Below are 24,216 nucleotides of genomic sequence, written 5' to 3'. Positions count from 1 at the left end.
CATAGAGGAAGCTACCCAGCAAACGCACACAGCGTGTCTACATCATATGGGCCTTCACCAGTCTTCTGCGTTTAATTAGAATTTAATAATTAGCTTCCATGGGGCCTGACAGCAGATACAGACCTTGAAATCCGTCTCTCTGTTAGCGTGTGGCTGAACACACACACACACACACACACACAGAGCAGTGCTTTTTAAAATAAAGCGGTAAGTTCTCTCTTTGAATTTGAAATAGTGTCTTCCAAGGTATTTTTAGGTGCAAAGATGTGAAAAGCAAGCGAATGAAAACCAAACGTACACATTTTTTTAAAAACCTTGCCTTACACAGTCACACTAGAATTATGTACCTAAAATTTTACCATCTGAACAGACACATGCAAACTTTTGTTACCGAGAGAAAATCCTTTAGGAGTCAGTTTATAGCCATGTACGTAAGATGGCAGTGCTTATTATAACTACCAGTTGCTTTATTTGAAGAAGCGCAAGAAAGCATATGCAGCAAACTCTGCAAATACTAAAAAAATCCCCAAACCAAATGCTACAACAAACGTAAGTTAGTATCTCGTGTTAGTACGATGGCGACAGCATACACGCCTCTGGGCCCTACATCACCAAACTACCTCGTCTAAGAACAGGGCCCGGATGCAGCTGTTTGAGTGCAAGCAAGTGGTTCCACGCGTGGCAGAAATAGCTTCTCTCAGGTAAGGTTCAGCTTTCATTAATGGTCTTGTTTGTCTCCAGAAGGCACCGAGGAGTTTTGCTGGTCTGGCCAAGAATTTGCAAAAAGACCGGTCGATTTTCCGATCGGTGCGACTCTCAGTTTGGATACACCGCGGGTATCTTGTATGTAGACAGTGAACCACGGAGAGTGTAAAGTCTATTTAAACACTGACTCCTCTGTGGTCTGTTGCATTTTGCCCAAAAATGTTAGGAGGAGAGTGTAATTTCCATGAAAATCAGACTACCGGTATTTTTAACCCACTTTTGGAGTTCAAGGCTGATAGAACCTTCACACACAGAATATCCAGTATGCGTTTCTGTAATTCAGTCAAGGGCAAGTTATCGGGCTGTTCACATTTGCTTCCATATACTGACAAAATCAAGAAATTCCACAGTTGCACTGAGAAAGATTATGGAGAAATGCGATTTAAAAACTATTAAGGACGTGCTCAAATTGCCAATAAAATAATAATGTCTAAACAAGATATTCAGATACAATGTAATATGTTTATTTTTTTAAATCCAATTTGTAAAGGTCCCTTTTTAAACAAAACAAGAACAAAAAAATCAACACAATTCAGAGGGCTTATCTCATTTACCATATTCTTCCCCACTCATCACTTATCGTAACACAAAGCAGCAACTTATATTATTAGTGCTCATATAGTGCACTTATATGAATTTTGATTTGTGTATTAAGCTTTAAATACAATGTATTTTCCGTGAGCATAGCCCAAAGAGTACACAACATTACATTTCCAAAGCGTATGTTAAAAAAAAGGACAATAAATGTATATCCAAGACAGTCAAACTCAAATATTTTGACTTGGCAAATTCTCTAACAAGTAACAGCAATTTTAAACTGCGTACAAAGCGGAACAGTGCCAACATGCCTCCGGTGTGTGAGCTATGGTAAAATACCAAGCGTACATATAAAGGAGAAGAAGCCAAAGAAAACCGCCACAAATTCAGAGCTAACCTGAGGCACAGCCAACTGCGACCGAACGAAGGCAGCCCACTTCCCCAGCCCATAATGCAAAGAGCCCAGCAACAACGAAAAGCACTTCTACGCTACAGAAAGTGAAACGGTAACTTCTTCCAATTTTGCCTCTGCGTTTTTAAACGACTTGTTCAAAAAATTTAAAGTTGAACATCTAATTATACCAAACAAAGGTACAAACTATAAAGTCAGAGAAGCTCCAGAAGATTGCCACTTTCAACCTTGCATAGTGATAGCTGGCATTGATATTGCTACCATAGCTTCAGCAGAAGATATGGAAAAGAAAAATCTTTACTTCTAGGTGATGCACATACGTAACATTTTCTTCACAAACTTCAGTTAAACGCTGTTTTAATAAAAGGGGAAACAGCTCTAAAAAGGGAAAGATAGTGTTCACAAGCTTAGAAATAAAAAAATACAAACCCAGAACATTCCATAATAAAAAAATGAAAATAATAAACATTCCATCATAACAGCACCTATTTTATCACTAAATAAGCCCCATACATGCAACAAACTACAACTACTGTATAAGGCTGTCAAATTAAAGGTTTACTTTTCATATAAACAAAGTGTAAAAATAGCAGTAAGTTGCAATCTTCAAATTTAATGCTATGTGAGGATTTTGTCCCCCCGGTTTCATTTGGTAGCAATTTCAGTATGCGTTTGATACAAAGGTCATTCGTCTAGGAACCGTGGTACAAATACATTGTGCCTAGGACAGTATTGTCGTATCTCTGTTCAACCGTGACAGAATTGGAATGCTCAACAACACTACTAAGTTCGGGGATGCTTTCAGCGGTATCCCCAAACCCGTGATAGTGTCCATAGTGCAAAGTATCTCCAGGGTCTTCCACCCACGAGGGCCGGTTAGAAACACAGCTGCTCGGGCTTCCGTTCAGATGTAGAGATCCACACATATCGGTGGAATTATTCATGGCCTTTTCTGGTTCCTCGGTGCCGTTACTGGTATGAATTCGATGCCTACTGGGAGAAGTTATTCCAGGAATTATTCCGTTAGGTGTTAATGACAAACACTCCTCGCGCCTGGCATCCATCCCGCTGAGCTGTTGTGCGGCGGTGAAATCCAAATGTCCATTGATGGCACATCCATTTGTCAGTGCATTCAGTATGGAGCTACTGCTATTCATATCTGCATTAAGAAATACACCTGTCACCAACAATTAAGAATAAATCGAAATGCATCAAAACGCCTCCACTATACTCCACTTATTTAAAAAAAGGTTTCCATACACAGCTTTGAAAATAAATCTACCCTTTATTTATGACAATATAGGTAGTTCAAAGTTAACGAGAGCTGACCACTAAGCTTGTAGCATGGATTCTTATGTTGAAAATGCAGCTATCTATCCACGTTCAATGTGTGAATATGCCTATATTAATCTTTGCGAAGACAATGTGAATTTCTCAGGAGCTTTTTCATTTAACTGTATGAACCAAGTGTGGCAGACAACATTCTGGGCAGCGTTTTGAAAGGTGGAATAAAAGGCGTCTTCCCACCTTAACTGTAACGCCCTCTTGGGATGAAAGATTATGTAGATACAAGAACTGAGTATCTGTGAGAGCGTGAAGGGTTGGGTCTTTTATTTTTCAGCTGTAATTTATCCGTGGCTCTTTTTTGTTCTTTTTAGTGCTCTCACAGTACAGTATACACTGAAATACGTCAAATAAAGAAATGGTACCTTGGGGTGCTAATATAAAATGTTTCAAAGTTCCTTTATTCAGAAAGTGCTTCAATTTATCTAGCTGCTTGCTACAGAACGTACTAGGCAGGTTTGCATTTAATGGTAAGTTTATAACATCTGTACAATCCACATGCAAAATGCCATACAATAGCAACAGCAGAGTGTACAGAAGACTAAAAAAGACTAGTAGTAAGAAATGAAATTCTAAAAATGTGCATGCAAAAACCACCGACAACTGTTTTAAAGCAATTTCTCCTTTGAATTTAGTAATTAGTACAATAGTTTTTATTTCCGTAAACAGATTTCATCAGTATGTCTGAAACATATGTTTTTGCAGTGGTACTCAAAGTACTAGCACAAAAAATGGGTGATATATTCTGCCTTAAAAATGCCTACTGGTAAAGGACGTCTAAAATTTACATCTATATTGGTAAAGATGAGCAAGGCAAACGTAGAAACTACAGACCTATACGGTGACATTTAAAGATTTTACATTCCGTTATTATCCTTGGATATATGCACATATGTTTATGTATACATGGATATGTATACATATCCATTGCATAACCCAATGTGCAAAACAGGATTGCATTTACTGCGTATTTCCAATTCAAGCCAGTAAGCCTGTTGGTAACTTCCCACATTTGTAAAACACTGGGTTCCTGTTTAAGTGACACGTAATGAGTACCACTGTTCGACAAGGAAGAATCTGAAGTTTTGGTTCTCTGTTAGTCCTTCACATGGATGTTATTTGAAATACGGATTACGATACTGATGCTTCACATACAGCAATACATAATGCCAAGAAATGTGTTCGACTTGTAACTCGGTGGATGTACTAACTGGAGTTTCCTGTTTAGTCCCTATATGGGTTAAAATAACCGCATCAGCTGAACTCACTAACCACAAATTCTTATTGAAAGTGGAAAAAAAAAAACCCAAACCCATCAAGACATCAAAGCTAGTATTTCAGTGATGAAAACGCACAGAAGGAATTTCATATCGTGTTTATTAACTGAAAAGTGCAAAATATTAATGCTTAAAAATAAATCCTTATAGGCTGGCTTTGCCAAATCAAATTTAATAAAAATAGCACTACTGTTAGTTAATATGCAAAAGTAGGTAATGAATAGTTCTAGTGATAATTATAGAATGTTATTATTTGTTAAAAATTAGCACCTACAGTAATAGAGTATATTTATGAAAGACAATCATTTTCCCATAAATAAGAACACTTAGTAATTATCACTGGAATATATCATAGTCTACTTTTTAAGTACTGATTATATATATATGTATATATATTTATTCCTAATATATTAAAAGATCTATTATCATTCCCTTTAGTGAATCTGATCTGTGGTACAAAGCATAAACATATTTATGACAGAACAAATTAAAGTAAGAAATCAATTTCTGACTATAATAATGCACTATCATAGTAACTCCATGCCTTTACCTACAAAGTGCATGGAAAAAGCTGACCCAAGACAGTTTTAATCGAAACTCTATACACATCCTGGGGTTACCAAAAGCATCTTGATTAAGCAGCCCTTAAAAAACTTAAGAGCATTAATATTCACTAATACTAGCAACATTTTGACTGTTTCATGAAGATCGGTACAAAACACAAAAACTGTTTTCCAAGGTACGTTAGTGCCAAATACTAGTTTAAGACCTGTGATGTCCAGTCTTTTATTTACATAACCCCCCCCCATAGCAGGATCCTGCACTTACATCATTGTGTCTGAACAAATTCTGGACACATGGCATATGTCTAGACCATCCTTCATAGTATTTGTTGAACTATTTTGAATATAGCTTAGTGGTAACATACATTATTTTCAAAGCTATATAAGCACTAGGATATGTTTCCCAATCAAGTCTTCTTATTAGCAATTAAATCTATTTAATGGATATGAAGCGAATAATTTATTTCTGGATTTCCTTTAACCTGAAATTATAGCAACTAAAAGCAAGGCACAACGTAATCCAAGCCTCAGGTTAAAAGTGAACCAGCCATTGTGGATTTCCGTTTATCCAAAATAATAGTAAACTACTAATAGACCTTCTCTTTCACCATTACAATATATTGCATGAAACAGCTAATTTTAGATACTACTAAACTCCCAATATAATGGGTGTTACAGCAATACAATAGTTTTCAAGACTCTAGACAACAATGTGCAAAAATAAAGGACTAAGTTTTATACTTAAATTAAAAATAAAATGCATATTGATTCTTGCAACGACAAGGAGTTTGCATTGCAGAAACAGTGTATATCTCAATTTCTTTTGGTCCAACAGAAGTACTCTCCTGTTGTTTGGTGTCTTCAACCATTTGAATGTTGTTGTAGTTAACAGGAAACTGTCCACTCCCACCTGATACAACAGCAAACTCTCTATCAACGTGCATATTGTCAGCATCGTCCTCAACTCCTCCATTCATCATTGGTATTAAGCCATCAAAGCTGTAAGCTGATAAAAAAAAGTCACATTTAGTCACTGGTGTGCACTTGAAAACTCACCCAACAAACAGATGAGTACTTTGATAATTAAAACAAAAGCTTTTTACAAAGAAATGTAAATTTTTCACATCTGAAAGCTTCTGACGTTTGAAATTCCAAATGCAGGTTAAGTAAATGCTAAGTACTTGCACATTCATTTTAATCCCTCAAAACGGAGAATTACCAGTGTACCTATCAGACTTTGCACCTACATACCAAACAATTATTAGTCTGATGGACTAACAGAATGAATAAAGAGCAATTTAAGTTACTCATATTTAGGCTTTACAGCTAGCGTGCCCGATAGCTAAAAAGCAGTCTCCACCTCAAATGTCTTACTGTCAGTCTGGACTGCTCCCTCTTTCACCACCAAGTGCCAGTTCCCAGTAACCCACCCCCTGTTCATACCAGACTGCTCCAGAGATCCCTTCAAGAGCTGAACAAACAGATCTCTCTTCCGAGAAAAGCCGGCAAGTGGTTAGACTGCTGTGGGAAATGCTTTAATAAGATGGGCTTGACTTCACTACCTCTTATACCCACCGCCCGAGGCGCTGCTCCAGTACTATCCCAGCACTGCTCTCACACTAACACACCTTTCTATATACACTGCACACACTCTTAACACTACGTTGTAAAGGGCTACTTTAGTAGACTCTAAGTCAGCTCTCATTACCTTGGGCACAACAGAAATTTTCGTAAATTACTCTTTCTTAAAGAACCTTAAGCAATAGCTAAGGTGTTTCAGGGCCAAGGAGATCACACAGGGCTTAAAGGAGACCAGGGCCCTTGGATCAGCGGGCTTCAAACTACCCTGAACCAGGAAAGGCAAGGCATTTTTTCTAGTTACCTACAGGAATACGTAAGTGCAGTTTCATGCTGGCCAATTCAAGGGTACACCTGGCAATACCTCCACCCCCACCTCTCCAAGACACCTAAAAGCAGCCGGGCTGAGGCTCGTGATACTGATATAGTCAGTCACCGGTTGCGTACAGCAAGTCAGTACTGTCTGCAGCATGTACAGCAGAGTGCAAAAGCCAACCTGCCGAGGGCCACGAACCAGAGGGGCTAGGATTAGGACTGCCACGAACACACCCGTGCGACCAGCTGGCCTGGTGTGCACCACCCTCCACCAACCAGCCCAGGAGGCAGGGTGAAATTTCTGGAATTGATTTCAGAAAAATGGACATAAAATCCAGCTTATGTTTCTAAGTCAAAAGTAAAAACTATTTGCTGTACATTCTGAAAGTGGCCACTGATTGACTTTTGTTAAGTGCAGCTTCAGCCTTTGGAACTACTTTTTGTATTACATTTGAAGAAAGTAATTAGTTTGTATCACAGTATATCGTGTATCAGTATTGCTTAATTTTGAGACGGAAAGTTTTTTTAATGCTATGCACCCGATAGCAGATACGTGTGTGTGCACATAAACAAAACTACATGTAAGTAACCCCCACTCACTGCCCAGTTTAGCTATTCCAGGCCAACGGGCGAAGCACAGCTTAAGTATTTCTCTTCTTCCAACTCAACTGCTTACAGGTTCTTGTAAGGGGCATATACTGTGCCTGGTCACAAGAAGTAGTTTTTTTCAAAGCAGCAATTGTTCTAATTTGGGGTATGGCCATCAAAACCTGACTCTTCCCTGCAAATACAGGTTACCTGCAGTCTCTCTGAACATCTGGAATCTCCTGTGCAAATAGTCCTTAAAGGACAACAGACCAGCGTGGTTTTGGTAAGGGCAAAATTGCCACAAAATTGGGCTTTTTTTGTAAAAAGGCTAGCTAAGCACAAAGATGTACTCATAAGTTCTCATCACTCAGCTCTGTTGTTTACAAAGCGTCTCAAGAACAGTGATTCATTCTCACTCCAATAGACATTTAGGTTGATACGACAGATACTACTGATGCTGATGTCTTTGAGAGGAGACGTCAGATTAGAAACTTCAGCTTCCGCAGCTGGGATGCTTCTCTTAATTACCATAAAAACCTTCAAGCAAACGCAGCAAAGCTTTTGGCTTTGTTTGCAAAGGTCTGAAGAAGTCATACTGGTAAAAATTTCAAAAATTACCTACTCTGATTGTTTCTCTAACATCCTTGTAATTGCTTAGGAGATCTCGTTCACTTAAACGTACTGTGCATTTGTTTGCTTGATCTAACTTATCCACTGCACTGTTTTATGCTGAAAGGTAATGCAGATACTGCCATTTCATGACAACATATAGAATAAAAATAGCTAGCCCAGTGCCACTCCCACAGATTGTGGGGAAATGCTACCTATTGACTAGATTAGAGCCATTTTCTGCAACTAAAAGAGATTGCTGGTTACGAACATTCAGAAGGAATAGCTCTTCAAAACAAAAGATATGTAACTTTGACTTCAAGCAGCGCCTCCCGGTAACAGAACGTGAATGCATTTAAGGCATCTTTTCCATAGCTGTTACAGGCATCTGTATACTGCCTATGTTTTCTCATTCTATGTAGCTACTTAAGGACTTCATTCTTGAAAAGCGATCTTGCATTTAATTGCATAGGCACTCTATTCCATCATGAAATTATTTATAGTTTAGACCAACTACATGAAGTAACATACCCCGTTTACGATTGGCTATGGAGTACCCTGTTAAGGCCTCTGATCCTGGTATAGTTGAAATGGTGGCTGGATAGCAAGTACTAAAGCAAATACTACGGAGTGTCAATACTGATGTAATTTATGTTGTCCGTGTCATATTTAGAAACATTGTTTTGGTCTCAATTCCCCTCTTGTTATCTGGAATGAAGCACTGTTTGAGCCCATTTTATTTGAGCCTGTTTTGAGCTCACTGAAAGTCACACCCATTAGAACAATATAAAACTTGAACTGACGAAAGTGTCTTCAATGAAGACCTACAAAGTCCCTTTCCTGATGCTAGACACAGGAAAAAGAAATGAGGTTTGAGTGCAGAATGCCGCATTCTTTTTAATAAGAATTTAATGGGATGACCAACGATACTCTCTATTGTGTTATTCAAGGTGTTTGCAAGATGTAAAAAAGATTTCTTCATATAGCCACCAAAAAATACCTTTGAGGTTGTACTATCGCATCATTGCTGGCAGAGGAAGCAGCAGTATCCTCAATGCACAAGGCTGAATAGGAATCCTTAAGGTTCATTCTAGTCTTACATCCTCCTGCAAGATATCAGTTCCCCTTGGAACATGATCCTGGAAACTTAAGGTATGTTAACTTCATGTCACAGACATAATCCCTCGCGATTTGAGAAACCTTTTTGCATTAAATTTCTTTCATCCATCTTATCTAGCAAACAGTTTTTTAACTGTGAATGAATCCCGAAGTGGAAAATTACCATCAGAACATCCAGGCATCTTTGTGAATTAACGCAACGTTATTCGGCTCTCCTGAAGGAGAAGAAATTGAGGAAGGAGTAGAAGCTAGTTTCAGCTCCTACTCTTCCACATATTATTCTTGGCATCATGTAACTTTAGCACTCTCTGGAAATAGAAATTTCAACACACCAAGATGATGACAGGGAGAATCGGGACCTTGTGGCATGGAATAATTGTATTCATCTGCTTCTTGTATTAGTATGTAATTTAGATATGTACGTGAGTTTGTCAATAATACTCAACACCCACTCTGAAAGGCTTTAAAATGTTTATTTTCCTTTCTCAGCAACAGCATCACCCCATCCCTTTTACCTCTAGGGTCTCACCTTCCGTTCTAGCCTTCTTTACTCCAGCAGACTCTGTATCTTCAAAGGATCTCTTTCGACTTGTCCCACCACTGAATGGATTGGGACCTGCATTCTGATGAACCCCATTTAAGGTGCCATTGCTATAGAAACGATTCAGGTGACAGTTCTGGAGGTTCAAGAGAAACTGGGCACATTCTTGGAAGCCCTGGGTATGTGCAAGGTCTGCTGCTGTCAGGCCACTGGCATTTCTCAAGCTGTACAATACAAAGAAACTGAATTACACTCATTCATCAAGCTAGCTTGCTGCTGCTGCTGCCCTTACTGACTATCTATCTGTTGGTGATGAGAGAAAACATACACTTAGCAAATTTCCATTAAGAAATTAGTTATCAATCTTAGTTTTATAACTAACTTAACTTTTCGCACATATATCTGGCTTCTAAGCAAAATTTGGGAGACAATACACTTTTAAATAAAATCAATATACTATGTGCCTTAAAAAAAACCATCTTCCTATTTAAACTTCTCAGAATGCTTTATTCTAAAATAGTCTGAAGTATCTGATCTTTACATAAACTTCAGACTAATTTAAGCCTTGAATTTTACCATCTTCTGCAGTTTATTCTGCAATCTATTGCTTTAACTTGAGCAAAAGGTCAAATACTCAAAACAAACTTAACATGACTTGGCAATTGTCCATGGCATTCTGGTTTCTAAGGTAACAACAACATCACTATTCTTCCTAACAATAAAATATACACATATATAGAAAAAGATAGATAGATAAAGATGCTATACTTAGTTATGCTTTGCTTATACTTTTTTTTTTTCTGGTTTGTTTCTCATTTCAAAGTGTGTGACATCATAAGTGCTGGGACTTGTTTTGTTATTTGAATCAAGACTTTTCCATGCACGAGAGAATGGCACTGGATTTTGAATATTCTAATGCATCAAGGAGATTATAAATGAAATCAGGTAGGACATGTAGAGGTTTAATTTGAAAGAGTGCTGTATCACGTGCATTTACACAAACATACAGTATGTCTGTGCTTGGAAATATAGGGTAACTTCATAAGTGCATAGAAGTGGAGACGAGGGCTAGAAATGACAAAACTAGATCATGAAGCGAAAGATGCCAATAAACCCTTCCTAAGGTTTTTCTGCCTTTCCACAGAGATCTAACTAGTCAGAAAATTGAATTTTTGTTTCTTGGCTTCAGTAGACAAGTCCATTACTTAAAAATCCAGAAACAGACCAGCCAACAGAGTAAGAATTCAGAAGATTAACAGACCCGATTCTGTTGAAACTCATACGAAATGGAAAACAACTCACCCTAGCTCATGCAAAGAAAAGAAAGCCCAACTTTGCTTCCTAGATCACTGCAATTTATTTGCTATAAAAATGAGACTAAAAGAATCTTTAGAAACTATTACAGAAAGACTAATCCCATAAATGGATACAGCTCGATTACATAAAATTTGGAAGAGTAAGTCAAAATACTACAGAATCAGAAAAATCGTTAGGCTAGATCAGGGTAATTTCATTCCATACTACCATATTCTAAGTCAACATTTACTTGGACTACTAGTGAAAATCCACAGAACAGCAGCCAAGACCGGCCTAGAAAGTAAGACTTTAGAAGACTGAAAAACCTCGTTAGTCTAAAGAAATGAAACCTCAAGGTAGAGGTATTGGTTTTGAATGGCTAAAGATGGCTGCCAAGAGAATAATCTGTTCTGTGCGTCCAGTACAGGCAGTATATGAATGGCATTAACATGAACAAAGGATATTTGAAGTTAGGCATTAGGGGAAAGTTTCAGAGTATAAAGGTCGCTGAATCTCTACAGGGTTCTCTTCCCCCCCCTCGTTTTAAGAGCAGATTATGATTTCAGAAATTCTGCAGTCAATCCTTTCCCATGCTGAACTAGACGGCCTGTTGAGGTTCCTGCTAACCAGCGTTCAATACTCTTTTGGTAGTTCTCATTTGCTTGTGTAGCAGCATACGGACGTAACACAATGCAACTACAATTTACGAAACAGAAATTTCAACATATCTGTTTTGAACAAAAAGAATAGCTCAGTTCTCTGAAATCCATTTCAAATTTGTGAGCCCCAAAAGAACAGTAAAGGAAATCTAAACAAGAGCAAATTAAAGTTACGCAAAGATAAAAACGACCAAAACAATATGGTGTTGACTGACCACCTAATTTAATAAAACTTCAAGAAGTAATTCTATTACTTAGCAACTGTTATTGAACAGTATCTCTGCTTTGAAAAATGGACTGTAAGACACACTACAGTTAAGTCACCATTTCCCAACGGAATGTCGATGTAAGTTGCCAGAGGCATCTGGAGATGTACAAACTAAGATGCAAGTGTGTAAGGCTACACGATCAAACTCTGGGAAAGAAAAGTTTCGTTTCCCAGAAACAAAATAAATGAACTTTCAGTTAGTGTTTGTCAGATTCTAAAATGTAATGACCTGTGATAATTTTAGATCTGTCCCCTTCCCATCTCTTCCTGAACAGCTTACTCTTAACAGGTACACAAAGATGTACTTGTTCTACAGGAGTATTTTGGAAGTACTGCATAGGTTTTCAAGGGACTCAAGCACATTGGATATAACATTCTTGCTTCTGAGAGTTTGGAAATGTCTCTCTGAATTTAGCCTACCAATTTCAAGAGAACTTCCTGTGTTCAGAAGTTAGTAATGAAAAAAAGAGACGGGAAAAAAGTTAAATCAGATAAAAGGAGATTACAGGATCTAGATCACTTTAGAAACTGGCTGGCCAACTCCTACAAAAGAGAACACAACTGTCAAGTTCTCTCTGCTCCCTCTCAGTGGGAACACTAATTTTCTTTAGCTGATTTTTCTAGCCTTCTCTAGGAGGAAAATCTGTCAGTGGAACACAAAAGGCAGCAAGAGCTAGCCATGCTATACTAGCTCATCATAACAAAATGCAAGTAATCCAAGAAACAATGGCTAACTCAATTAGCCACATGCACAAAGTAGGAAAGAAAACACTCTTAACAGGTATCACAGAGTTTTACCAGACTGGAATAGTTTTATGGATTTCCAAAACATGTAGAAATACTGCCATCACTGTGAGGATTCTGAGTGCATAACAGAAAAACACAGTCTTACACAGTCCTTCTAGAAACCCCGAAGTGGAGTACTCGAATGAATTAAAAAGCTAGGACATCTACTAGACCATTCTTTAAAAGTGCCAGTCTGGACTTGGAGTGGTACTACCCTGTTACAGCAGTAGTTACAAGGAACTGGGAACACATCTATTACTAAATCTGCAGTGTATGGTCTACCTCAAATGCCGCCAATGTCTGAAAATGAAGCAGCTCCCTCAGCTTAGCCCATAAACTAAGAATATAAAAGCCATTACTGTAAACAGACTCCATTATAGGAATGAAAATAGAAATGGTTCACTGCCCCAACTACACATAAGAGTAAGAGGAGTCCAATCTCTTACGTGTAATCCCTATGTCAGTCCTTGGTTATGAACTGCAATTATACGTAAACTGACTATCAAGTGAAAAGAAGGAGGAGTAATAAATGAAGATTCATTTGGCTATTAAGTAGACTATATGAAACATGAACTGCATGGTTAAAAATATAAATCAACAAGCAGGAAACTCAGAGAGGTAATCACTATATTTAAGTAAGTTTTCAACTACTTCTGTTATTACAGATGTCCCTTGAAAGGTATTTCTCTTCATTTCTCATAGTTGCCTACATAAAGAAAAAGGATTTGACTAGGTAAAGGATATTATAACTGAAAGTAACTTCAGGACCCGGGCTGTGAAAGAAAAGCAGTGAAAAAAAAAAATGTAAACTGTTGGACAACATAACATGGACAGAAATACCTCAAAATTTCATGTGTCTTGAAAAAAATCCTCTTTTCCACCCACCCTGTTTTTTTATAAATTAATAAATCCTTTCAGTACTAGTTTTGATCTTTTACCCTAAACACCTTGAAATAGCGGAAGCTGCAAAGCTCAGAACACACCGTCTGATATTAAATCTTCAAGCAAGCTGCCCTTTTGTTACTGCTAATCATACAGCAAATATGACAGCTCTATTTCTGTATCTGCATTACTCAGAATTAAAAACGAGTAAGGAAATTTCCTGCAGGTTTTCTGGGTGGTTTGTTGTTTGTTTGTTTGGTTGGTTTTGGGGGGTGGTGGTGGTTTTTTTTCCCCCCAGCAAAGATGCCGAACTTGAGGACAAGCTTATGTTTCTTTTCAGGTTTTCCTCTAAGCTAGGCTACCTAGCTGAAACAAGACTAGGCAAATAACAAGCTACATGGACTGATATTTTTCAAAGATGATCTTATGAAGGAAGAAGCTACCAGCAAGGAAGGTGTGGAAGGACGGAAGAAAGTCCTATTAAAGAAAAGAAAATCAGGCTCAGCCTTGAAAAGTTACATGCATTTTATGATTAGTCAGTCTTTTATTAAATAGTATTCATTGACTTGGTGCAGTATTTTCTAAAGGTTGGCCTAGTTACCGTCAAAACAGACAGCTGTGCTCCAAAAACTTAATTCCCTCTCTCCAGTAAAAAAAGTCAAAACCCAAAGACATCTCTGAAGGAGGTCAGTCCAGCTACAGGAACAGGTCTGAAGAAGGGACACTGAAAACCAAAGCTCTGAAAAGATAATTCCCTTTTTGGCACCTACTCCACAAAGGAACATACATGAAGCCTTGAACTGACAAACTGACAAAAATTCCTTACTTAACCTTGCCCAGGACTAAATGCAGTTTTGGTAAGTGGTCAGAAAGTCAATTCACTCTACGCTTAGAAAACACATTCCTTGCATCATTTCCAAAGCAATTAGAGTATTTGAAAAACAAATGAGTCCTGTTAAGATTCTTTCACTTAGTATTTTTTTGCTTTATAGTTTATTCATTATTTCCATGTAATTCTTATTACTAGAAACGAGTTAGAATCATGAAGCATGGTATTATTTACCCTCAGCCTTCTTGTAGGCTAAAATCCAGGAGCTACGAATGATAAAGACATACTGTTTTCCTTGAAGTACAGAAGTATGAGATGCTAACTCCGAAGCAAAAGAAGAAAGACAAATGTAATCAGAAAGATACATTTTCATATTATAAAGTTATTGTAAACAGAAAAAAAAAATCCATGAGAAAAGTTGAGGAAAGTCTGGATATGGATGAATATAAGTAGGTGATCTTGAAGTTCCTTGACAGATGACATTTAACACTTGAATTGTTCTGTAGTGACAGGTGTTTTATAAATAAACTCAAAACGTGCACTGTTATATTAAGAGTTAAAGCTCTGACTTTTGTACATACATTTATTCACACACCTTCTACAGTGCTTAAAACAACACTCTTGTAACACATTTTTCTTCTTCCATCAAGTGATGTCCACAGGCAGTCTTCAAAACTGACTAATCTTGGCATGAAGAGGACTTTTTTTTCTTAAATCTGCTTTTCTCCCTTTGGTTGACATCATCAGAACTCCCATTTTAAAGGCCCAGTTCATCTGAGAGTCCTGGTATCAAATTAAAGCAGCTATAAAGAGGACACCGATGAAGCGTATGTTTATATTTCCTTCTTCTGAAATGTTTTTAAAAATGCTGGCTGTGAGTGTACTTAAATTGTTGTTCAAAAACAAGAGAGATAAATGTTATCTGACCAAACAGGATTGATGTACAGAAACATCAAGTTAATTTTCAGTTTAGCTTTAGTTGAGGAGGTTGTTTTTATTATTTCAATCTAACCACAATTTGTTGTTTTGAGAAGTTCACTGAAGGAAGGAGAAAATCTGAGGCAAGCTCTCAAAAAATATGCAAGACACTTCCACTATGATTAAGTTATAGAAAGTAAAAAAAACAAAACAAATAAAACAAAACTTAGAATTGTTTAAATATAACTACCTTCATGTAAGAAAGATTTACTTCAAGATAACTTACAAAATTTACTCTTAGAAGGATCTGTAGAAAGAAAAGATAAACACTTGTGCTTCTTGCATTGAATTATAAATTATACTGAATTTAGTTAGAAAGAACTTGATTCTAAATTGTTCCAATTGTTCATATTTTTTATGCTTATTGGAGGAAAAAAGCAAGTACATTTCTGTCTTTAACATAGAAATACATTTGAAATACGCTATCTTCCACTTATAATGTCACATACCTTGAAAAACAAAACAAATGTTTGCTACAAAAAGTCAACAGTAAATTTTTCTGAAAAAAACATTCATAGATGTAAAAAAAAATCCCCTAAATGTTTAATTTTAAATAGTGATTACATCACCTACAGCTTACTGTGTTTTTGTTAATGCCATGCGACAATCTAAGAAAATAAACCACAGTTTTCGTATATCAATGTAATATCTGTTAAAAAATACTGATCTCAACTTATCTATTGTTAGTTTACAAATAAAAATGTAGATAAATGTAAATTAGGGTAAGCAAAGCATGCAAATCTATAGATTCTATATCTGAATTCCTAGATTAGCATTAAAACCAATCACCGCAACAAATACCTCAACAGTATGCCTTGTGTGCAGAAAGGAAGCGATACTGAACATTCAATGCCACAACTGTAAGGTTTTCGGAGAAGCACCTGTGGCAGTTTCAGCAGTTTCTATATGGAATGCTCCCCCTTTCTAGGATTACTTGAAAAAATCAAGTCAATTCGAATTACGTAGCTGTAAAACATTGACATGTGTAGTTTTTACAGTTTCAGAATCTTCTGTTTGATTTAAACGGGCAATGGTGCATAAACAGGAAACTTATACCATAAGGGATCACATATTTGCAGGCAACATTAAGATTAAAAGTTACATTAACATACATGAAGTGCTGTAGCACATTATTCAATATGTAAGCCATTATCATGTGACCACCTTAACAACAAGATACTAAGCCTTTTATGCCTTTAAAGCATTATTACTTTCATCCTGAAACCAATTTGTCAGTTCTTCACTGAAATTTATATAGAATGGATTAAAATTACCGGTCAACTCATGGCTTCAATTACTTTAAATTTAGTAGGCTGTATCTCAAAAGAATTAGTAACTATTCCTATACAAAAATTAGCAGATACAAGGATTAAAACAAAACAAAAGAAGAAAGAGAAAAAAAAGATCAGAACACTAAAACGCCCACAGTGAGAAAAAAACGTTTCCTATATAAACATCAGTATACTAGTCTAAAATTTCTAAAGCAAAATAATTTTAAAATACTGAACTTTAAGTGTTTTAACCCTTTGGTGTCCAAATACAAAAGTTGTGAAATAGTTTCAAACTTTTTTTTTCCAGATACCAGGAGAAAAATATTCTTAACTAAACAGACGTGTGTCACTGCTGGGGATAGCTATAAAAATTCATGCTAGAATTACATACTGGGTATCTACAAAAGCGCAAGTTGGTGCCAAGTTTTTATTTCACAACAAAACATGTGACAGCTGAAATTATTTTACAACTTTTAAAAACAATGGTGGAGTTTCTCAGAACATCCTCCAAAATCATAGCAAGGCGAATATACTGGAAAGAAGGAAGCTCTTCTTTGTGAAGCCACTTTTTTCACATCAAAATCAAGGTTCTCTACGAATTATGCAGCTATAATCAGCTCCTAGATACTTCAACTCATGACTGAGCAAATGCTGGCAGAAGAAAGAGTTCATTAACCATGGTAGGCAACATTAGGATTACTACAAGCATCACCATCAGGTGGTGATTTATTGCTGTATCTGTATTCCAATTTATATGCTTTAAGGAAGACCTCAAACAGTGGACTTTGATTTTTCAATATCTCTTGTAAAAAAGATTCATATTTCCAGGTAAACTTTTGCCTGAATAATATAGGCCTATCTGACTTTGCCTGGTATCAGCAATCAACAATATTTTTAAATTCATATCCGATTATGTAAGAAGTGATTCCTAAAGACAACTCACAAAAGGAAGGTATGAAAGACTGTGGTAACTCTTAAAACAACAGTCTGGTTGCAATACAGCATAACAGAAAAGATCTTCCCTATTAAAAGGAAAATAAGTATTTCCCAGATCACTAGCAAAAATGAATTCCAAATAAGCACCTTTTTAGTACTGCAGCCACTTTAACTCCAAAGACAATATAAGAGTTACTTAGCCAGCCAGCTTTATGAAAACGACAACTATCATTGCTGCTGCTATCATATTTCTAGAAACAGACCAGGAATTGCAGATAAAGTTGCTTACAATGAGGAAAGCATTATGGAAGACTATTAAGGAAAGGTTTAGTGCAAACTCTTGACTTGAAAAGATAAACAGCCTTGCAACGCAGATTCTGTCAAGATGCCTCTAGTAGCAAATAAAATCACGTTATTTCTCCTCAACATACCAACTGAAAACCCATGATAGACTAGAATTAGAAAAATTAAGAAAGCAAGCTTCTCTCAAATGTGCCAAGCACAGAAGAAAGTTCAAGAGATTTAGTACAAGAAGTATGGACAGCAAGAGCTTGGGAATAAAACTAAAGAAGAGAGGTAAATGAATTTTAAAGTATTTTTGTGCCAAAAGGGGGGGAAAAAATCAAGAATGAAAGGACTAAAGGTATTAGATTGATTCATTATTTTCCCATAATAGGCATGGAGAGGGAGACTATCAAACTACACAAAATTTTATTTTTTTGGTGACAAAAGTAACTTGATGTTCTTACTCAAGCAGACAGAAGATCTTTCGGATTAAGAAACCACTGAAGTGCATAAAAACACTTTAAATGAGCTTCACAAAAGAGTTTTTTCAACCTAGATTTTTCTCCATTTAAAAGAAAAATTTATCTACCATGTATGAGCAACATCAAGCAAAATACAAGAAGGAAACAGAAGAGTAAAGTTTTCCCTAAGTGATAGCTGCCAAAGCTTTTCCAGGGTTTGTGAAGCCACCATGCAATGAGATATATCTTGTAACCTGTAGCACATGACACACATTATAAAACTTTTTCTGACCAACCTGAGCATGTTCTGGGCCATGCCACAACTGCTTAATGTTTTTTGTCCAGGTTCAAAGGTACTAGTTGAACTATGATCAACTTTACTGAAAAGACACAAACTAGAATAGCAAACGAAATCCAAATCAACACAGCAGAAGGTAGAGCAGACGTGTTGCAAGTAACAATTCTCTCATTGCATATCCGGTCAAAAAGTATCAGCAGATCAAGCACAGCACCTGTACAGATCATCACCACCATCGATGTCTGGACTAACTATCAGAACTAATCAGACTATTGTATTTGGGAATACACTGCACCCTTGTTTCTTCCACTGTATCTAACTTGTGCTCTGGCCAAGTTCCACTTTGTAACACTTTGGTTTCTCCACCTGACTTAACCGCACCCAGGTTTCTGTTGCCAGTAATAGAGTATCTTGCAGAAAAAAATAACCTATCTGAAGGGAAGCTGCACAGTGAACATTAGCACAGTACTGTATGTGAAGGCAGATCACTCCAAACAAAAAATCCTAACATTCCTGTCAGAAATCTGAGCTATCCTCATTTAAAAGTCTTGGTAACACTACTATGTTCCTTATCCAGCTCTTTTGGACTGAAGAAAAGCAGAGAAACCAGTCCTATAAATCACAAAGGTTTGTCACTAATGAATAAGCTCCCCTATCAAGCTGACCCATATCCTGTGAACTTCCTTTATGTTCCAGAAAGGTCACAAAATATCACTGCTTTAACAAAGGATTTAACTTTATTCATAAAAAGTACAACCCCTCACATTCTTCCCTATTTCTGAACTGATGTCAGTAACTACTGTTGTTATTCCATCCCCACTAAGAATAATCCACTCTCAAACTGAACAGGAACTCAGTGGTAAGTTTGCCTCAGCTTCCTGCAATTATTCAGAACAGCTGTAACTGAAAACTACCCTGTTCCATCCTGGTTTACTGTAAGACTGAGCCTCTCTCTTTCACCTTTTGATTTATCAGTTATCCATGCATTTATGTTCTGCTTCAGTATTTCCAAATCTTTCCTTGAGACCAAATCCAAATTACCGCCTTACTTCATGGTCACAACCTCCTACAAACCACGTTAAGTTCTTCTACAACAATGGCAATCAAGAGTAAAACCAAACATGGAAGAAAATAGCAAGCTTTACTTGTAGTTGTTTTGCAGGAGAATTAAGAGTTTCACCACTGAAATGACAAACCACTTTGACTTTGCCTTTCCATAAGAATTTACGTTAAGCGGGAAAGGAAGAATGAATTCCAACACCTGTAGCCTCCGTACTGCAGAATGGTCACTACAAGAAGACTACAGTGACGGCCCTTAAAATGCTTGTTATAACAATGATAAAATGATTATATACAATGAAAGAAGAACAGCCACATTTTTTCCTCAACTATACTGCACTGTCTAATAATGCAACAACAGTAGTTAATCCAGCAATTTAACTGCTATCTGGAGAGCAATCGAGTTTGCAAAAAGAATCGTGTATGAAGCAGTCTGAGTTTGAAAAGTACCAAACAGATTATATAAACATTAATATACTAATTAACAGATAAGAACCACTCGGTTGAAAAAGCACCTAAATCCTATTCCTAAACAAATAATCAGTAAGAACCCGAAGCATTATTCTCAAGATGAGGTTAATGACCGTAAGAAAGTAGGATGTTGATTCTTCTACACTGAATCAATGTAGCAGTACAGCTTCTGAAGTAAAAAGATGACATAGTAACGGCACTTCACAAGTACATTAACACCAGAAATGGACTGCAGTTCAATATTAGAAGTTTGGTAGTTAAGTTAGCTAGGTAAGAAAAACACGCAATGTTAAAAATCCACAAGTACCTGCTAAGATTTTAAAAAATCAGGAAGAAATCGAAACTAATGGAGGAAATCTCTGAACCCTGAGGCCCTTCAAGAGAATAGGTCATGTTAAATTTCCCCTCCAGACTGAAAAGGAACTGAGGGTTTACGACACAAAGGAATGGCTGATTTCTGCGTTATCGTCATGAATTCTACACATCACTCTTCCTCTGTCTCTTCACTAAAGGTGACTGAATTTCAGAAAGTCAAGAAGTCTCAAAAGTACAAATGAGAAACAAAAGCTGAGATATCACAGGAGTGATCATAATTAAAATGTGAAACAGACTTCAAACAGAAATGTATTACAAGAATTTCACAAAGGGCTAATCTAGCAGCACTAAAAAAATTCACATTCGACAGATTTCCGTTATGGAGGATGGAGAGCAGTTGTGAAGAAGAAAAAAGAAACTAATGATGCTTTTTTTTTAAACAACACAATGCAATTCGTGACACACCAATTTGCAAAGAAGAATTAAAATTAAGCCACTGCCAAAGAATGAGAATAAAGTTTTTGCTGAAAAACTAAATACCAGAGATAGAACATTACTGGCATTATAGGAGGAGTGAATTTACACATTCAAATGAATGCAAGACAGCTTTAATGAGAAAGTGGCTGAAGTGTCTGCCTAAACTAGATCAACATCACGATATGAATCTATCATCTGGTAGAAACAGATGTACTGGTATATTTATCCCAGCATGTCAGTTATTCTCCCCAAACCTGGAGACCAGAGTATAAGAAACCAGAAAGGAAAGCATCTCTTCGGGGTCTTGTAGCATCCCATCACGGTATACAAATCAATTTTTCAAAAAAACTTAAGATTTCTGGCAGGGAAATAAAAAAGCTTTCCTATGCTACTATTCAAGCATTTTGATCAACAAAACTGAAGCAAGTACTTGTGTTCAATTGGATGGATGCATACCAAGCCACATCCTGTCCCACAAGTTACACTTCTCTTTATCCCAGGATAATATAGTGTTTGAAACTCCTCTCCTAGCTCTAAATCAAGTCACTAAGGAATACACAACTGTTCAAATGACAGCTGCAGAAGAATTTTTATTCAGAAATAAGTGGACACAATGCACAAATGACCTGCATGAAAACAGACATGAAACCGGAAGAAGTTAAGTTCAAATCAGTATAATTAACAGCTGCATCTGCTCATTATTTTTTTTTTATTCAACACTGTCCTGTGTTTATAGCTGAATTTTATGTTTATAGATATGCTGTGATGCAATCTATGAAACTATATTAACACCCAGCATTTCAAAAAATAGCGTAAAAGAGCAAAACAAAACATGGCACCAAGAAGGCTTTTCCTCCATAAAGAGCTGTGGACACTTGTTTGTCACCATGATAAATAATACACAATTAACCATACAGAAATTGCATAATTATGCTTTTTAGTGAAAATCCAGCAGTTATTATGGATACTTTAAAAGGTACTATCCACATTAAAAAGTCAGTTACACAGCAAACCTTTTCACTCATATGAGGACATTGTGACCACCTGCTTCCCCCTCTTCAAGGGTCCATGAATACCATAGTTAGTGGAGCAACCATTTTTATGGCTGTAGGACATACTGTGCACAGAATATGCTTCAGCTAAAATGAGAAGGTAAATACCACAAAAAAATCAAAATATTTTCACTAGGGTACAATTATTATTTTTTAATATTATTAAAAATTTACACAGGAATAGAGACCCAAATTCTCTCTCATCAATTAGGAAAACAATGCAACAACTTCACGAAATTTAGAGACTGCAACATACTGTATTTCTCTGTAAAAGCAATACACTAACAAGCCTGAAATAAAGTAAACTAAAACAATTCAAGTGAGGCAATTTTATTCACACTAAAATTTTTACTTTTATCCTTATTGGACTATTTGTCAATATTCTTTGGCTTCCAAAGGAGTGAATAAAGTAGAAATACAGTAAACACGGGTATCAAAGATTACACTAGTCCAAGTACTTCATTTTAACAGCAGTATTTCAATAATCCCTCATTAATAAAAAATACATTTCTTGCAATATTACACTACTGATTACTAGTGTTCGTGTAATAATGAAATCTTAACATCCCTGTTCTACTTTCTGTAAAAAAAAGTAGGGATGGTGCAATACTTGATGTATACTATAAATATCAGGTATAAGCAGTATATTTGACTATTTGCAGTCACAAGGGATATTCTCTGCATCTTCACCTAACTAGACTTTGATACCGTAACTATATGAAGAAATAAAGAAAAAATTGGATTAGAAGATCTGATCCCCATTAAAAAAGGCCATACTCATCATCAGTACAGATCTGTACTTTAGTTCTAGTTAGTGCTTAGTTCTGTATTTAATAAAATTCTTGCCTTGGTCCTATATAGTCAGTTATTATTTCAGTTAATATATACAAATTAGAACTCAAATATGTGGATAAAATCCCTCTCCTTTTCTTCTAACTGAAGCCATAAAATAAAGGAGTCAAAACTTTCACAGCATCTACATTTTCAAGATGTTACAAAAATCATGAAATCAACATATGGGGCCAGTTTTCAAACCCAGATAACCCAAAATTAATCAATGTCAAGAGCATATACGTGGATTTGGCCTAATTTAACATACTGAGCCTGGAAGCTAGATTTTATGGAAAAAAATCCTCACCCCAATCAGGCAAGAGCTAGCTCGCTCAGCTGACAGGTCCAAGTCCTGACCCTCTAAATGACTAAACATGGGTTGCTCCACCTGCCTATTCCATTTGCATCCCTGATTTTACCATTTCCTGGAGAGGATCTGATATTTAATTACCCATAGAACTCGTGACAAGTCTATCCTACTGAAACACAGATGGAATTCTAAGTTAGAAAACTGAGAATTCAAATTATTTCCTGTTCACTAAAACTGCTATAAACCTACGCTACTTCTGCTGCAAATAGCTTTGGTCAAAGGCAGACACTGCTCTCCAAGTTTTACAGAAATGTTTTGCCTATGGCTTGCAAATACGATGTTTAAGAAGCAAGATTTTAGTTCTGTAAGTTAAAGTTGCAGCCACATCTCCAACCTCAGTTACTCAGCTACTTATATTGAAAGTCCTATGGATGTAACACGTCCTCTTCTTTACATCATACTCTTAACTCACTCATTTCACATTGTTTATGCAGTTCCACAACTTCTCTTTTGATTGGATACTTTGTAAAAATCACAAGATTACATACTAATTGATGATGATAATTAAGGTTTGCTCAATTCCACAGTAAATTTAAATCCAAGTTTATCTTAAGATATCTGAAAGTGAGTGCAAAATGGGAATTTATAAATTTAAGACTGATTTCATGAACTTGTCAATAACTGAGACAGCTGCCTAAGTTATTTCAGTGTCATTTTTCTATGAAGCGATCTCTTCATATAAAGCAATTTGTTCATTATTATTAACTTAAAAGGTACTATATTTCCTGAATACTCTATGATACCATTGAAAGAGTTAAATTTTACGGTAGATTTATCAGGGCAGCATTACAAAAACAGTAAGATGGAAACCAAAGGGTAAAACAAGAAATTAACTACATGATTCTTACTTCACTTACAACTTAAAAGTTTCATATTGCAGGTTAAAATACAGTAACTAGTTACCATTTAAGATAATAATGCTAGTTCTAATTAAAACAAATTGCTAAAGTATTTACATTATTATAAGCCATAGAGCTTATACTCAACATTTCTAGGTGAAAACTGCATCCATTTTGTCCATGCTGTAAGTTGCAAAAGTTTGTG

At 36.4% G+C, this 24,216-nt stretch overlaps 1 protein-coding gene across 3 annotated transcripts in view; it reads right to left on the bottom strand.

Moving 5' to 3' along the window:
* Positions 1 to 1,207: 1,207 nt before the first annotated feature.
* The window catches only part of ANKRD10 (ankyrin repeat domain 10), a 38,572-nt gene continuing 15,563 nt past the window's right edge, over positions 1,208 to 24,216 (bottom strand). The window contains exons 4-7 of one of the 3 annotated variants that reach the window (XM_076360947.1): positions 13,852 to 13,871; positions 12,159 to 12,175; positions 10,926 to 10,951; positions 9,672 to 9,900 (exon numbers count right to left, since the gene is read on the bottom strand). In XM_076360947.1, the coding sequence (XP_076217062.1) occupies positions 9,759 to 9,900; positions 10,926 to 10,951; positions 12,159 to 12,175; positions 13,852 to 13,871 (205 nt within the window). In that variant the 3' untranslated portion in view covers positions 9,672 to 9,758. Of the gene's footprint in view, positions 2,892 to 5,808; positions 5,905 to 9,636; positions 9,901 to 10,925; positions 10,952 to 12,158; positions 12,176 to 13,851; positions 13,872 to 24,216 lie in introns of those variants that run through there. The other 2 variants (XM_076360930.1, XM_076360937.1) reach the window with 2 other exon arrangements.

The sequence above is a fragment of the Aptenodytes patagonicus genome, chromosome 1 (genome assembly GCF_965638725.1).
Source record: "Aptenodytes patagonicus chromosome 1, bAptPat1.pri.cur, whole genome shotgun sequence".
NCBI classification, from domain to species: domain Eukaryota; kingdom Metazoa; phylum Chordata; class Aves; order Sphenisciformes; family Spheniscidae; genus Aptenodytes; species Aptenodytes patagonicus.
The sequence above is the reverse complement of the archived record's forward strand: the minus strand, read 5'-3'. Positions and strand labels throughout refer to the sequence as shown.